General features: G+C 38.9%; 1 protein-coding gene across 2 annotated transcripts; it reads left to right on the plus strand.

The window, feature by feature from the left end:
- Positions 1 to 5,689: 5,689 nt before the first annotated feature.
- Positions 5,690 to 13,715, plus strand: emc4 (ER membrane protein complex subunit 4). Of its 2 annotated transcripts, none has more exons than XM_017683992.2 (6): positions 5,690 to 5,911; positions 8,066 to 8,175; positions 9,791 to 9,905; positions 11,690 to 11,843; positions 13,234 to 13,394; positions 13,520 to 13,715. In XM_017683992.2, exons 2-6 carry the CDS (start codon positions 8,075 to 8,077, stop codon positions 13,553 to 13,555), a joined length of 567 nt encoding a protein of 188 aa, XP_017539481.1. In that variant the 5' UTR covers positions 5,690 to 5,911; positions 8,066 to 8,074; the 3' UTR covers positions 13,556 to 13,715. The 2 variants fall into 2 exon arrangements, with proteins under 2 accessions (XP_017539481.1, XP_017539480.1); XM_017683991.2 differs by having other exon boundaries at positions 5,692 to 5,911; positions 8,043 to 8,175.
- Positions 13,716 to 14,307: the final 592 nt, after the last annotated feature.

A 14,307-nucleotide genomic window follows, 5' to 3' on the forward strand; every position in this document is an offset into this window, starting at 1 on the left:
GTTGTTTCAGGCATGGTTTGTGCTTGTGAAATGCTTCTTTACTCTAGCTAGTGTAAAATACTGGTGTGGTCACAGTTAAAAAATGATACAGGAGAGTGCAGGGAACAACCTAATGGGGGAGTATATGATAATTAGCTATGTTATGTAGTTAAACACATAAAGGTAGAACAAGCTTTTGGGCAGCGCTGTTGTCTCACAGACCGGCTGGGTGACCAGGGTCCTTTCTGTGTGGAGTTTGCATGTTCTCCCCGTGTCTGCTTGAGTTTCTTCCAGTTGCTCGGGTTTTCTCCCACAGTCTAAAGACGTGCAGTCAGGCCAGTTGGACACGCTAATTACTCCTAGCTGTGAACGTATATGTCTGATGTCTGACTGTCTATCTGCCCTGTGATGGACTGGCGACCTGTCCGGGGTGTTTTCTGCCTTCCGTCTAAGGGTGTCTTGGATATGCAAACAACATGAAATTGTATTGAATTAATAGTGCTTGTTCCAATTAACTGACTTTAGCACCTGTTAGTGTGAGCCCCACAGTCTGTTACAATTAACCCCACCTACGGGGTAAGTTGTAACATTTGCACTCATGTGGCTTTTTGGTTAAATTGTTTACAGACGGCTGATGCTTGAAACCAGTTTTAGTTTGTATCTCTAGCAGAGAGAAGAACTTTGCTTGTATTAAATTATTAATCTTGCTCAAATATGTTTTAAAAGTATTTAGAAAAGCCAAAATGTTAGGTTGTGCCCCCTCTCTCTGCCAGCATGCAATAGCTACCAGCCCAAATAACTACTGTTGGCTTATATTCCCTCCAGTAAAAGCACACCCACCAAGCAAGTCTCTTTGTCTCAACGACCCCAAAAGGCCCCCTTGATGGCTGGCTGCCTCTACCTTTGTAATTAAAATGGAGGTGTTGAGCTCCACCCAGGAATTTACAGTCTCCCCTGTTGCTAGATTTGGAGGTATAGATAACCAGATGTCAAGATAAGCTAACCATTGGGGGTCGTTACATGGCAAAGGCCTGCTCTCTACACATCACCTAAGAAAAGACATATGAAATGCAAATGAGATTAACCCAAATGGCAAGGGAAAACAGAAAGGAACAGAAGTTACAAAGTTAATAAAAACTATTAACTTTGTTATTAGAAGTTATTAAAATTAATAATATTTAACACTACTATACACTGGTCCAAAAAAAAATCGGTCTTACAACTCCGTAGTAGCTTGCAACATGAGCTCAGTAACATCAAAGCAATAACCAAAAACTGCAAATGACAAACATTATTTTCCATGTTCATTTATGTCTGTGTCAAATTCCACACAATGTACCTCTTACCTCTTAGAGCTGCTCCTTACAGTGTTACTCTCAAAGAGTGAAATGTCCTTCTGAAAAAATCAGAAAAGACCTTCACACCCTCGAGTGACAAGAGGAACAGGAAGAGGGCAGATGCAGTAAAGCAAATCTCTTAGTGTGAGCTGAATACTTAAGACAAAATCAATCGGTCAGCTTCCCCACTTTTTTCAACTTTAGGACCAATCATGCTGTCAAATGCTCTTGAGTTGTCCAACCCTCTAAATAATCACTGCAAACAAAAACATAAATATACGAAACATTTGGTTCAGAAAGTAAGCAGAAGACATTAGGTCAAAGGTTTAAAAGTTAAAAATGTGAAATCAAATGTATTTCATTGATCGCTGATCCATCTCCCGGCCCATTCATGCAACTTTAAAAATCTATTACAATTTTATTCATTTTTCATTGTTTTCTCATTATGGGCAAGGTTATCAAACTACACACATCAAACATGTTGCTTTCATTTCATGTAGATTAAGTTAAATGTAGGTTTATATTAAGGTTTTAATATACAAACCCCATTTTTGATAAGTTAGAACATTTTGTAAAATACAATATAGCAAGAATCTGTCATTTGTTAATTATCTTAAATTTCTTTTGAAGTGAATACAAACAAATGACTTAATTATTTGGCTGCCTGACTTTATTGTATTTTGTAATAATCAGCAAATTTTCAACAAATCACAATAAGCAGGTGAATTGGTAACAGGTGAGGGTTTCTGTCCTCAAGCAAAAATGGGTTGTGAGACAAAAATAACATCTCTTAGTACAAAAAAGGATTTTCTATGCAGAAACGCCGCTGAGTTCTTTGGGCCCGAGCTCATCTCAGATGGTCTGTAACACAGTAGAAATGTGTACTAGGTTCAGATGAGTTCACGTTTCCGCTAGTTTTTGGGAAAAATATACAGTCAAATTCTCCTTACCAACAAAATCACAAAAGCTAACACCTGTCAGGGTATGGATGCATCAGCACCCACGACCTGGGTGACCTGCATATATGAGAATGTACCATTAACGCGGAGGCGTACATTGGGATTTTAGAGACACATTTGCTGCCATTTTGTTGTCCATTGATGTCTCCTCCTAGGAAGTTCATGGTTATTTCAGCAAGACAGTTGCAGACTTCATTCTACATGTGCTACTACAGTACACAGGAAGCATGTATGCTTGATTGGCCTGCCTGCAATCTAGATCTGTCTCCTTTTGAAAATGTATGGCGCATGGTGAAGAGGAGATAATGACGACCATTGACTTTTGAACAGCTTAAGTCTTTTATATAGCATGAATGGGCAAGAATTCCACTTTCCAAACTGGAAATATTAGTATCTTCAGTTTCTAAATGACTAAAAGTGTAATAAAAGGACGTTTGATGCAACATAATGGTAAACATGCATCTGTCTTAACTTTTCTCAGTGTGTTACAGGCATCAAATTCTAAACTTGTTCATATATACAAAAACAAGTAAGGTGGTCAGTGACAGGTTTGGGGAAATTTTCTTGGTACCTTTGTCAATTATATAAAGTTTCAAGACTAACAAATCACAGATTCTTGACTATATTGCATTTCACATAATGTCCCAACTTTCCCAGAAATGGGCTTTGTATTTAAAAAAGTCTAATGTCTTTCAACAAGTGGAATAAAGGCCACAATCTGTAGGGGCTGATCAAACTTTAACAAGTTAAGGGATGCAAAACATCCACTTCTCCTTCGTAGAATGGCCCAGCAAATGTTGTTGCTTCGATTTGTTCTTTTAATGGACGAGCCAACTTGTTCTGTTGGTGGATGTGCAGAAAGCAAAGCCTGTAGCATTCCCTCCTGTGAAAAGACTTTGAAAAGACTGTGGTAGAAGTAAATTCTGCTATCAACAAACCAGACTTTGACAAAGCACACCACCAGATGCATTAGGGAACATTCAGAGGTTTGAAACATGACAGGCCATAAGGGATGAGGGCAAATTTTTGAGCCACCATCACCAATTCCAGATTGGTACTCTTTCTGTGGACACTACACTGTTTTACACTTAAGATGTTTTACACTAAATAAATTACAACAATTCAGTGCTCATAATCCACTAATAAATAGGATGTGTACAGATTACTGGTGGCTACAATGTGAGGTCTTAAGCCTGCTTACTGAAGCGTCAGACCACCGAGAGGAAAACATACCACACTGAGAACAAACCACCAAACGAATGCACGATACAGGCAGGGGCTGCACTATTTTAGTTCTTACATTTTAAAATGTGTGGGAGTGAGAGTTGAGAGCATGTGAGACAATTCCAAACAGTCTGTTTCATTATGAAAGACCATGGACAAAATCACGTGCAGACGAGGAGAAAAGGTTGAAATGTATTAAATGAGGGGATCTGGAACAAAACACACTGTGGTAGACGGATCCGATGACCTTACACACATTCCAGCTTCCAGGGTTATGAGACAGAAGATCTAATTATCTTGATATCTTCCACAAACTTGGTACATTTGGCTGAATCATTTCTACTTAGTTAATAATCATAAAAAACTGCGTCATTAAATATCATGGGACGGTCATAACAAATATGCATTTACGAAAAATGTGCGACGTCAGTAACTTTTCTTGTTATTGATAGTTAAAAATGTATTAATGAATAATGTTTTGTCATCAGTAGCAATGCGGAATATTTATGTTAATGTGGTTTGCGTAATGTGTGGGTACTTACCTACCTGACTGTCACTGTGTGCTGTGTTGAAAGAGCAAAACATACGTGAATATGACATTTTTCTGCACAATTTTGCACAATTCCATTTGATTTGCCAAATTTGGGGGGGGGGACATAAAACATATAATGTGGCATAACTTTTGAGGTTTCATTTTATTTCACCATGTTAAATTCAGCCATTAAGTAGTAATTATGTATTAAAATATGCAGAAGTTTGTTATTTTCACTTAGAAAATCAACAAAACCGTACTTTTTCCGGGGGCTCCCAAACTTTTGCATATGACATAGCATCCTGTGCAATCAGGTCACATTAATCTGAGAAGCAAACTAATGTTATATTACATAGAACTCAATATACTGCACAAACTAACCATTGATTAAGTGCAAATGCAATAACGCCTTGTTTACACATTGTGTACTGCACCACGATTAAAAACTCGAATTAAGCCCGATTCTCTACATCTGTTTAGACTGAAATCATCTCCCTGAAGCTGGAATCTGATAGAGTTGGGTGCGGGCTGAAATCCGATCTTATTGCCTGATCTTACTCTTTTTAAGAAGAGGAAAAACAGTAGTACATCGTGAGAGCATGTGTGAGATGAAGCAGTAGGAGGCTTTTTACTAAAGCAACAGACCACTAAGAGGAAAGCAGACCGCTGAGCAAAAACCACTCAGTAACTGCACATCACACGGAAGAAGACAAACTCACCTCCACCTTAACCCATAAACACAAAATGAACAGCATCTCATACACTGTTGGAAATAAAGGTACCATGCAGATTCATGATTCGTTCATCAAGGTACAAACAATGTAAGTGTACCCTCAAAGGTGCAACAGTGGTTTTAAGGTCCAACTCTGCACCTTAAATACGTTTTTCCTAGTGGAAAAGCAGACATTTGTATCTTTTTATAAACAAATGTTTATATTTAATGCTTAATGGGGTGTGTGGAGTCCATTTAGAAAATATCACTTCAGTGGATTATGGTACAGTTATGTTCCCTGACTAAAGGAACCCGAGATGTACCCCTGAGGGTACCACCCCAGTGACAAAAAGAGTTTTGCCCCAGTGACAGTGTCATACCTTTTTTTCTAAGAGTGTAACAGCTCAATCTCTAGATACTGTTGAAATGTTTACTCAAGGGCGTAAGGTCATGGGTCCTATTTTCATGTGCATAGTGATGAGATGAGAACTTTCAGTGCTCGCCCTAGCCTGGTGCAGGGTGCTGCAGCTGTAAATGGACAGAATTGGTATAAATATATTGGGTTTGTCTGAAATTATATAGTTGCAGGTTAAAAAAACCCAAAGAAAATGAACCTATATATTTCCTTTTTGGTTTTGGACAGCAGGAGGCGGGCTTTACTGCTAGAGAGTGATGATTGATTGGCGAGCAGAGCAGCTGATTGGCTGTTCTCACTCACTGACGTCATGGACGTTCATGAGGCGCCGTTTTAAATGCTCCATATCAACCCGTTCATTTTGGATTCACTCTAGCGTTTAAGAAAGCCGGAGGACAGAGTGGGAATTCTCTCTACAAGTTCTCTGGTAATACTTCTCTCTACAAGGTTTCTCTTACCGTCTCTAAACAGTAAGAGGCAGCAACACACCACAGCAGTATCTCTCAGCCCAAGTCAGTAGAAGAAGAAGAACATGGACGCGAATGAGTCCAACAGATGGCGCTGTGACTGTCCAATGTGTCCCTGCTACGGCTTCAGCGTCAGCGGCCTCATAACGCTCCGAGGGGAACAGTGTAAAAGCTGTCATACGCAATTCTGTCATTTTAATTTAATATACAGCTCAACAAAGCTGCTGTTGGAGCCCCAGAGAGAAAGAGAGGACGGTCCTTCTGTAGCCGCTGTAATCATCTGACGGTGAGGCTGTTCGTCGTTGTCTTAGCAACTGTTAACTGACGTTAACTGTAGCTAGTGTGCTAAAGCTAATGTGTGTGTTAGTAAAATAAGTAACGTTAGACTAATATTAGAGACACGTTTTCAGTTTTGTGTATATTATATCCTATAACACAGAAAATACATGCAGAGGAGACGCGGTTTGGGTAACTTTAGTGACGCTAATGTGTCACGAAGCTCAAGATAGCTCCCTGTTCTCCAGCTGCTTGTTCGAACTGTCCCGTTCCACCTTTAACTGGCGAAGCCGTTTCCATCACGGATGCGGGATTATATGGAAACATTTTCAGTATTCGGCAGATTTTTGCCAACAGATTTAGATTTGACCAGTATTTAACTTGGCTGTTGCGCTCTGGCAACGCTTAACCTTCAGGTGATGCTGGGCTTCCGCGCTTAAAAGCCAAAACGTTATTAATTTAAACCGCGTTCATACCGTCTTTTTAAGGTGTAATCCTAGAAAAATGTGTTACATTTCTCTGTAAAGCTAATCGAGTTTCACCTAAAAGGTTCTATGCAGTATCAGGGTTCTTTGGCTTGTAATAATAGTGGATCTCTTTTCAAAAAGGTTCTATATAGAACCTTCTGCAGCTCATCCTCTATCATCCGAAGAACCCTTTCACGATGCAAAGAACGAATCCGTTAATCATGCAAATGGTTCGTTTTAGTGTTGTTATCCTACAAAAATGTCTTCCGTTTCTCTATTATGCCATTCGAGTTGGTTTCATCCCAGTTTATGCTTTTTTTAAAGTAATGTTTCTTTTAATTAGTGAAAGAATGGGTCGCTCTCAGGAGTTCAGTGAATTCCAGTGTGGTACTAGGACTTCGCCTGCGCAAGTCCAGTCGTGAAATTTCCTCACTACTAAATATTCAGCTGTCAGTGGTATTATAACAAATTGAAAGCGATTGGGAATGACAGAGCAGGGTTAGTGGATGCTGAGGCACATAGTGTGCAGAGATAGTCAACTTTCTGCAGAGTCAATCACTACAGACCTCCAAACTTCATGTGGCCTTTAGATCAGCTCAAGAACAGAGTAGAGCGCTTAATTGAATGGGTTTTCATGGCTGAGCAGCTGCATCCAAGCCTTACATCACCAAGCACAATGCAAAGCATCGAATGCAGTGGTGTAAAGCACTGCCACTGGACTCTAGAGCAGTGGAGACCAATCATGCTTCTCCGTCTGGCAATCCGATGGACGAGTCTGGGTTTGGTGGTTCACAGGAGAATAGTGCTTGTCTGACTGCATTGTGCCAAGTGTAAAGTTTGGTGGAGGGGGGATTATGGTGTGAGGTTGTTTTCCAGGAGCTGGGCTCGGCCCCTTAGTTCCAGTGAAAGGAACTCTTAATGCTTCAGCAGACCAAGAGATTTTACAATTTCATGCTCCCAACTTCCCTTCCTGTTCCAACATGACTGCACACCAGTGCACAAAACAAGGTCCATAGAGATATGGATGAGCGAGTTGGGTGTGGAAGAACTTGACTGGCCTGCAGAGTCCTGACTTCAACCTGATAGAACACCTTTGGGATGAATTAGAGTGGAGACTGCAAGCCAGGCCTTCTCGCCCAACGTCAGTGTCTGACCTCACAAATGCACTTCTGGAAGAATGGTCAAGAATTCCCATAAACACACTCCTGGGGATATACTATATGTGCATCAGCTCACAGTTCCCATATCCGTGCATCCCTAGTTTCCATGTTGATGCTTTCTGTATTGTTTACATTGACAAAGAACTGACAGGTGGGATTTCACAAAGCAGGATAATAAATAATTTATTACAGAGAGAACTACATTAACACTATAATAATCTTAAGATTTTTATGGTACTGTTTAATACTTCTTTATAATATATATTCTTTCTCTCTATCTCTCACTTTTATATTTATATAGATATAGATATAGATATATAGATATACACACACACACTATAACATTTTTATCTATATTATTTTCCTGTAGAACAGTAGAGTAATCTATAATAAATTTGCCCTGAGATTCTTAAAAAAACAGCACTTGCATTGCAGTAATGATCCTGACATAACTTCAGGTGTGTGGGACTAAGTGGGGCAAATATTTGAAAACTTTTCTTTATTTGTTTATTAGGCTAATTAGCATTTGGTTACCAGGCTGGCATCATGTCGTCACCAGGGGGCCAAGGAGGAGCTCTGTCCACGAGGGGTGCGGGAGGACCTAAGAGGATGAAATGGGCCCTGGAGCTGAGTTTGGGCAACACCAGGTAAGCAGGGTGGAATAGTTTTGTCATTTTTTCACAATTACAGATGCATGTAACTCACCCACACTTGGATCAATATAGCACAGTTATATGTTGAGGTAAGTGTATTTACCTCCCGCTACGAACTTTGGAGGAACTCTCAGAGCTGGATGGGTAAAAATATCAGTTTATTACACTGTGTTTATTGTTACACAGTTGTCCTATTAATACATTATTAAGTTAATAAATTATATGAATAATAAATAATTATATAATTAATTAATTAATTAACAAATTAATATTATTATCTGGAGTTCGATGGACTGGAGCAGACACAATAAAGTTTGAATGCCACATATAAAGCTTTAAGCATTTTACTGCATCACGATTATTACGATTACACTCTGATGGACTCCCTGCATTGTAGGTTCTCAAATGGTGCATGCAGATGATCGTTTTTCAGGTCATGATAAGATCTAGGACATGCTTAGTAGAGCTCATCATAATGTAATTTGTGACAACATTGCAGGTGTACATTGATACTGATCCTGTTTTGGGTATCAGTCTGATACAGCACACCTAACTCGTACTCATAAAAATTGGCCGATACCAGATGCGACATGAGCCGAGTGTAGCTGCTGCTCTGATGAACAAATGCCGTGAAACAGGCTCTGCTCACACAGAGGAGTGTTACTGAAGGCTGTCGGTCACTGTAAACAATCTGCCTTGGCAGGAATACACTGTGTGATTTTAGTTTGTTCCTAAACACTAACAGTCTCAACTGCTTCCTCAGTAAAAGTGGAGACACACAGGACAACTAAATGGAGGAGAAAACAGTCGACATTTACTACCAAAGTCCTTCTATGCTGGGCTTACAGTGTTTGGCTGAACTCAAAAGTGAGGTGTAATCAGTAATATTTTTTTATGTTATTTGTAAAATAGACTGTAGCGACAACATGGTTCTACTGTGTACATCGCTGCTTTCTTTCAGCTGTAGTACACAGTGTTAGATTCTCTGTACAGGCTGTGTTTCACATGTAAATCTTAGGCTTTGTCTTTACATGACGTTCTGTTCAAACATGAAGTATGAGTCACCAAAGAACAAGATTTCCAAAATCGCATAGTCTATCTCTGGCCTTAGAGGACATTTAACTACAGCTCAACAACAAAATACTCCCAGCAAGATACAACACTCGAAACATAGGTTAATTAGGTGGGTTAGTCTCAGATGTGATTCTTGTTGTCACTGAGCTACAGAAACTTGTTAAAATAGAGGCGAGGAGTAAAACTTTGACTTGTACTTTCAACTCTACAGAAGCACTTTTCTTTTCCACTGTAGCGCTACTCAGTCCAAGGTATTAAAGTAGCACAGCTAGCTAAAGCACGTCATTTAAAATCAGCTGGATTTTATTGACTTAATTTTTAGAGTACATTGCACTCATTTACATGAACAACTACCTAATTCTAAGGATGGTTTCTCAGTATGGTATCAATGCAATGAATGCTTAAAAATGTACTAGTACTCTGTCTGAAAAAAAAAATTGGCACCGATGCATCCCTGTAACTTTGTTCTGTCACTATATTGTCCATCCTGCTTGAATGAACGTTTAACATGGGTCTGATTCCTTCCTCTGTGCAGGAGCCGAGGGGACAGGCAGAGTAAGGAGGGGGATGTTATGTACCCTGTGGGATACTCGGACAAACCAGTGCCCGACACCAGCGTGCAGGAAACCGACCGCAACCTTGTGGAGAAAGTAAGATTCCCATAGAGAGTGAGAGGAGTACAGACCAAAGTGGTAGAAATTGTTGCATGTTAATGGCAGTAGTAGTGATGATGATGATGATGATGATAATTAAAACAAGATTAGGGCTGGGATGATGAGCAAAAATGTTCAATCACAAACACAAATTGATGCTCCAAACTCAATTCCCCATACATTTTTTTTCTTAATAACTTAAAGGAAAATTCTTTTGCCAAAAGTTGAGTTGAGTTGACAATCTCATTATACACAAACTGCAAATCTTCCAAACTCTATTTGCATAACTGTAGTCACAAGGTATGTTTCAGAGTGCATTTGGCTTCATACTCTGCCAATAAATAAACAAAACTCCAGCTACTATAATCAAACAGGTTGTTGTGGTTCACACACTAGTAAGCTTAACTTTTGGCATTTTTCTGAAGGTGCAGTTAAATACTGAGAAAAGTGTGTTCTTCAGCTTGAAAATACAAAAAGGAGACTTACTGATAAAATGGAAACAAGAACCAGAGGAAACTTGCAGGGTAGAGGAGGTGGCCTGGTAAGGTAAAAAGACAATCACGGGAAGACCGTGTTTAACAGATGGGATACGTGTTCAACTGTGTTCTTGTTCATGGTGTGGGAATTATAGAAGCTGGACGAAGTGTCTAAACTGCTTCAATAGTCAGGATGATCGGAGAGGAAAACTAATATTTATTCTAATATTCTAAAATATTTGAACTTTTTGTAAAAGCTTACAAAAATGATCTGTTTTCACACGTCCAGGAATAACTCACTACAGACAGGGTCCCATTTGGTCTGCCACAGCCTACAGTTGGGATGCTGTGGCACAGTAAATGCAAATATTTCTAAATATATTTATTTACAAAATTGTTTTTTTGATAGAACATATGTTTTAGATTTTTACTTTTTCCTACAACTACATGGCATCTCCATGAATAAAAGTCACCCATTTGTATTTTTCCCACCCATTTGAATTTTACTTTTTAATATTATTTTTTAATATTTTACTTGCATGCATCTTTTATTTCAGTGGCATCTGTGATGAGTGTTTTGAAGTTACAGTAGTGTGTAATTTCTAACCTGTAGTGTCTGATCATTTTGGTGGGTTCATTCCAAGCAAAGTTAACACGCTTTTGACTCAGTGATTTCCTTTCTCAGGAAGTGTACTTTTTTTTTTGTTTTATTTGTGCTTAGGGAGTTAAAAAATCATATCAAATTTCAGAAAATTTATTTTAGCAGTTGTAAACAAAAATCATTAATCAATATCAGTAAATTTCTGGTTGTGCCACAGGGAGGCGACAGAGCCTTTTCACAGTGCAGCTTTTACAGAAAGAAATTTGAAAGTACATTTGAAGTTTTGAAAATAAAACAATGAACACTAATGCCATCAGTTGTAGTAATAGTAATAAAAATAATAATGATGACGGTAACGATATAAAAATAATGCACAGTCTTTGACAATCAGGGTTTTCTGTCTATTTGGTTGAGGAGCATGTACCGTTTGTTGACTGATGTTTGAACAATAAACATGAAGATGATGCATAATATGCAGTAAGTTGCAACTAATGTATACATAATAGAGGTGTACAAAAGTTCTTACAATAATTCATAGCATTATTTACATCATTTAGCCTTCAAAGCCCTTTTTGTTGTTGGCATTATTAATCATCAGTCAAGCTGATAATATGTAAATGTGCAGAAGGTTGTATGTCATTGTGTTCAAAAGCCAGTTATCTTGTTTGGCGTAATATCTGTTGTCTCTTTCTTTTTTTTTGTAGAGATGCTGGGACATAGCTCTTGGCCCCCTGAAGCAGATTCCTATGAATCTGTTCATCATGTACATGTCTGGTAACACCATTTCCATCTTCCCCATCATGATGGTGTGTATGATGGCCTGGAGGCCCATTCAGGCACTCATGTCAATGTCTGCCAGTGAGTAACACCTGACTCTACTGTATTTTAGCTATGCCTCTAACCAAGCACACTAATGGCCTATATTTACGCTAGCAGTTTGTATCGGCCAGTGGGTGCCTGAACAGAATAGCAAATAGCAAGTGCCCCTCAAAACCACATGCTTTCACACCACAAAACACCCTAACCTGTAGATGTCAGATCAGAAATGTAGTGCCAGTCAAAATGTCCACTTTGGAGCCTTGCTTAAATGTTTATTTCCTAAGACAAATTTTAGAAAGGTGTCCCAGGAACCGCTCATTAAAACTAGTACGAATGATATGTTTAGCCCTTTTTTCTCATTATTGCATGACGTGGCATTTCATGGTTTTTGGCTTCACAATTAAAATGAAAAATAATACAGTGTATTCTATAAGTAGGTTTGAATGTTACTGTGTAGCAAAATAATTAAAGCTGACCTTCCAGATTGCTGTTAGTTCATTAGGAAGGGTGTATTCTATGTAGGCCTGGGCACTGTAACCAGACGTTATCAGTGATGGATAATAACCTGATGGAGATATGTAAAAGGCAGTAATCACTGTTTTAAAAAGAGAACTGTTACGTTTCCCGTAACAGTCCAATAGTCCGTTTTTTCTGTTAGAGGGCGTGAAAGAGAGAGTTTGTGAAGAAGCTACGTGTTTGTCCTGTCTGTTATGAACAGTAATGCTAGTCATACTTGCCCCATGACTCTTCACCTTATTGTACTTCACATTTGGCTTGAGTGCATGGAAGCGTAAATACATACTGAAGTGCTCTGGAACCCCAGCTTGCTTTAGTAAGAGAGAGCTAAAGTGAGTAGGGGTTAGCGTAGAGCAGCCTGCTCTGAACTTTTTTGATCCCCATCTATGACAGGGAAACGGGATCAGAAGAAAGGTAGTAATAATATTAATAATATGTACACATTGTTTTATTCACTTCTATTGTCTGAGTTATAGTGGTGCCATCAAAAGGCTATGGTAAAGTACGTTGTCTGTACAGCTTGCGTGTCCCAGTGGCTAGTTAAATTATGAGAACTATGCTGTAATGATGGCGAACAGCAGGTAAAGATGGCTTTGGAAACCACTTGCAGTCTGTGATACATTTGTCATCAAGATTTTTTTTTTTATTTATTAAAAAATATTGTGCTAATTATTTTTGATGTTGCCCAGGTGTAATTCACTTTCTTATGGAGACATTAAGCCATATATTACATTTAATGTTCAATTAGGTATAAGGTTTGCATCAAAAGGCAATATCCAGAGGTAGTGATGATAGAAAGCCCTGATAATTGCTATTCGCTTGGAGCTTATATGGTTTGAATGATTCTCAGTGAGCACTACTGTCCAGAACACCACTTCTATGTAGTGTTTTTAATAGTGTTTCCTTTTCTCAGCCTTTAAACTGTTGGAGAGCTCCAGTCAGCAGTGGCTCCAGGGCTTGGTCTACCTCATCGGCAACCTACTTGGCTCCGCACTGGCAGTCTACAAGTGTCAATCGATGGGTCTTCTACCAACACATTCATCAGATTGGCTCGCCTTCATTGAACCACCACAGGTATGGTGCAAAGATAGCAGAGCGCGTGTGCCTGTAGGCCTCAACATATTGATGAATCTCTGATCAAAAGGTCACGTTTTTCTTGCTTTTGTGTCTGAAATTGTTTTCTCTTTCTTATCCTACAGAGGTTGGAGATAATGGGTGGAGGAATGGTGTTGTGAACCTCAAAAACCCATTGACACACACATGCACACACTTAGACTTTGCCCTTGTAACCCCAGTTTCTTTAACTTATGTATGATCTGCTGTCTTTGATGTTACTTACGCTTCTGCTGTGAATGAAATTTACAAAGAGATTGAATAAAACTATTTCAGAAATAATGTTTGATTCAAGCACATCTGTGTTTTTATTATGTGCTGCTGTTCTTGTGCTGTTAGGTGTTTGGATTTAGGCTCCAGCGCCCAGCGCAACCTCTGAATGGCCACGGAAATCAGCAGAATGTGGATTGGGTTCTTCAGAAGACTTCTTTAAATATGTTCTCGTTCAGGTTGAAAAAATTTGCAAGATGTTAAACATGCTTACTTGAGACCTGTCAACGTGCTGTTTTTTATAGCCTCTGATGCAAGATTGTTGACCTAAGTCTGTCACAGTGCTGGCAAAATCCAGTTCATCAAAATCAGAGCTTTTCTGTTTCCTATCACTGCATAAAAATGCATGAGGCTTCTTTTACTGTTGGATTGTTTATTGAGAACGGTTTGATCAATTAACGTTTAGAATAAGTAATTAAATTGTTCAACAGTAGCAGTGCAACATCTGATGTATTAATTATATTCTGTTCATGTGTTCTTGCTTGAAAAATATACTTTGTGAGACAAGCTAACCAAAAAAATTCTATACATTTTTGGCTGACATGCCATTTAAAATGCACTGTAAACCTGAAGCCTGGGGCCAATTAAATTCTCCCTCTGGGCT

This window comes from Pygocentrus nattereri, chromosome 22 (genome assembly GCF_015220715.1).
Source record: "Pygocentrus nattereri isolate fPygNat1 chromosome 22, fPygNat1.pri, whole genome shotgun sequence".
NCBI lineage: Eukaryota > Metazoa > Chordata > Actinopteri > Characiformes > Serrasalmidae > Pygocentrus > Pygocentrus nattereri.

What these genes read in the sequence shown, in the direction of transcription:
- emc4 (XM_017683992.2), top strand. Translation starts at nt 8,075, where the DNA reads ATGTCGTCACCAGGGGGCCAAGGAGGAGCTCTGTCCACGAGGGGTGCG. An exon ending in CTGAGTTTGGGCAACACCAG is followed by an intron (nt 8,176 to 9,790) that starts GTAAGCAGGGTG and finishes TCCTCTGTGCAG; the next exon opens with GAGCCGAGGGGACAGGCAGA. An exon ending in CCTTCATTGAACCACCACAG is followed by an intron (nt 13,395 to 13,519) that starts GTATGGTGCAAA and finishes CTTATCCTACAG; the next exon opens with AGGTTGGAGATAATGGGTGG.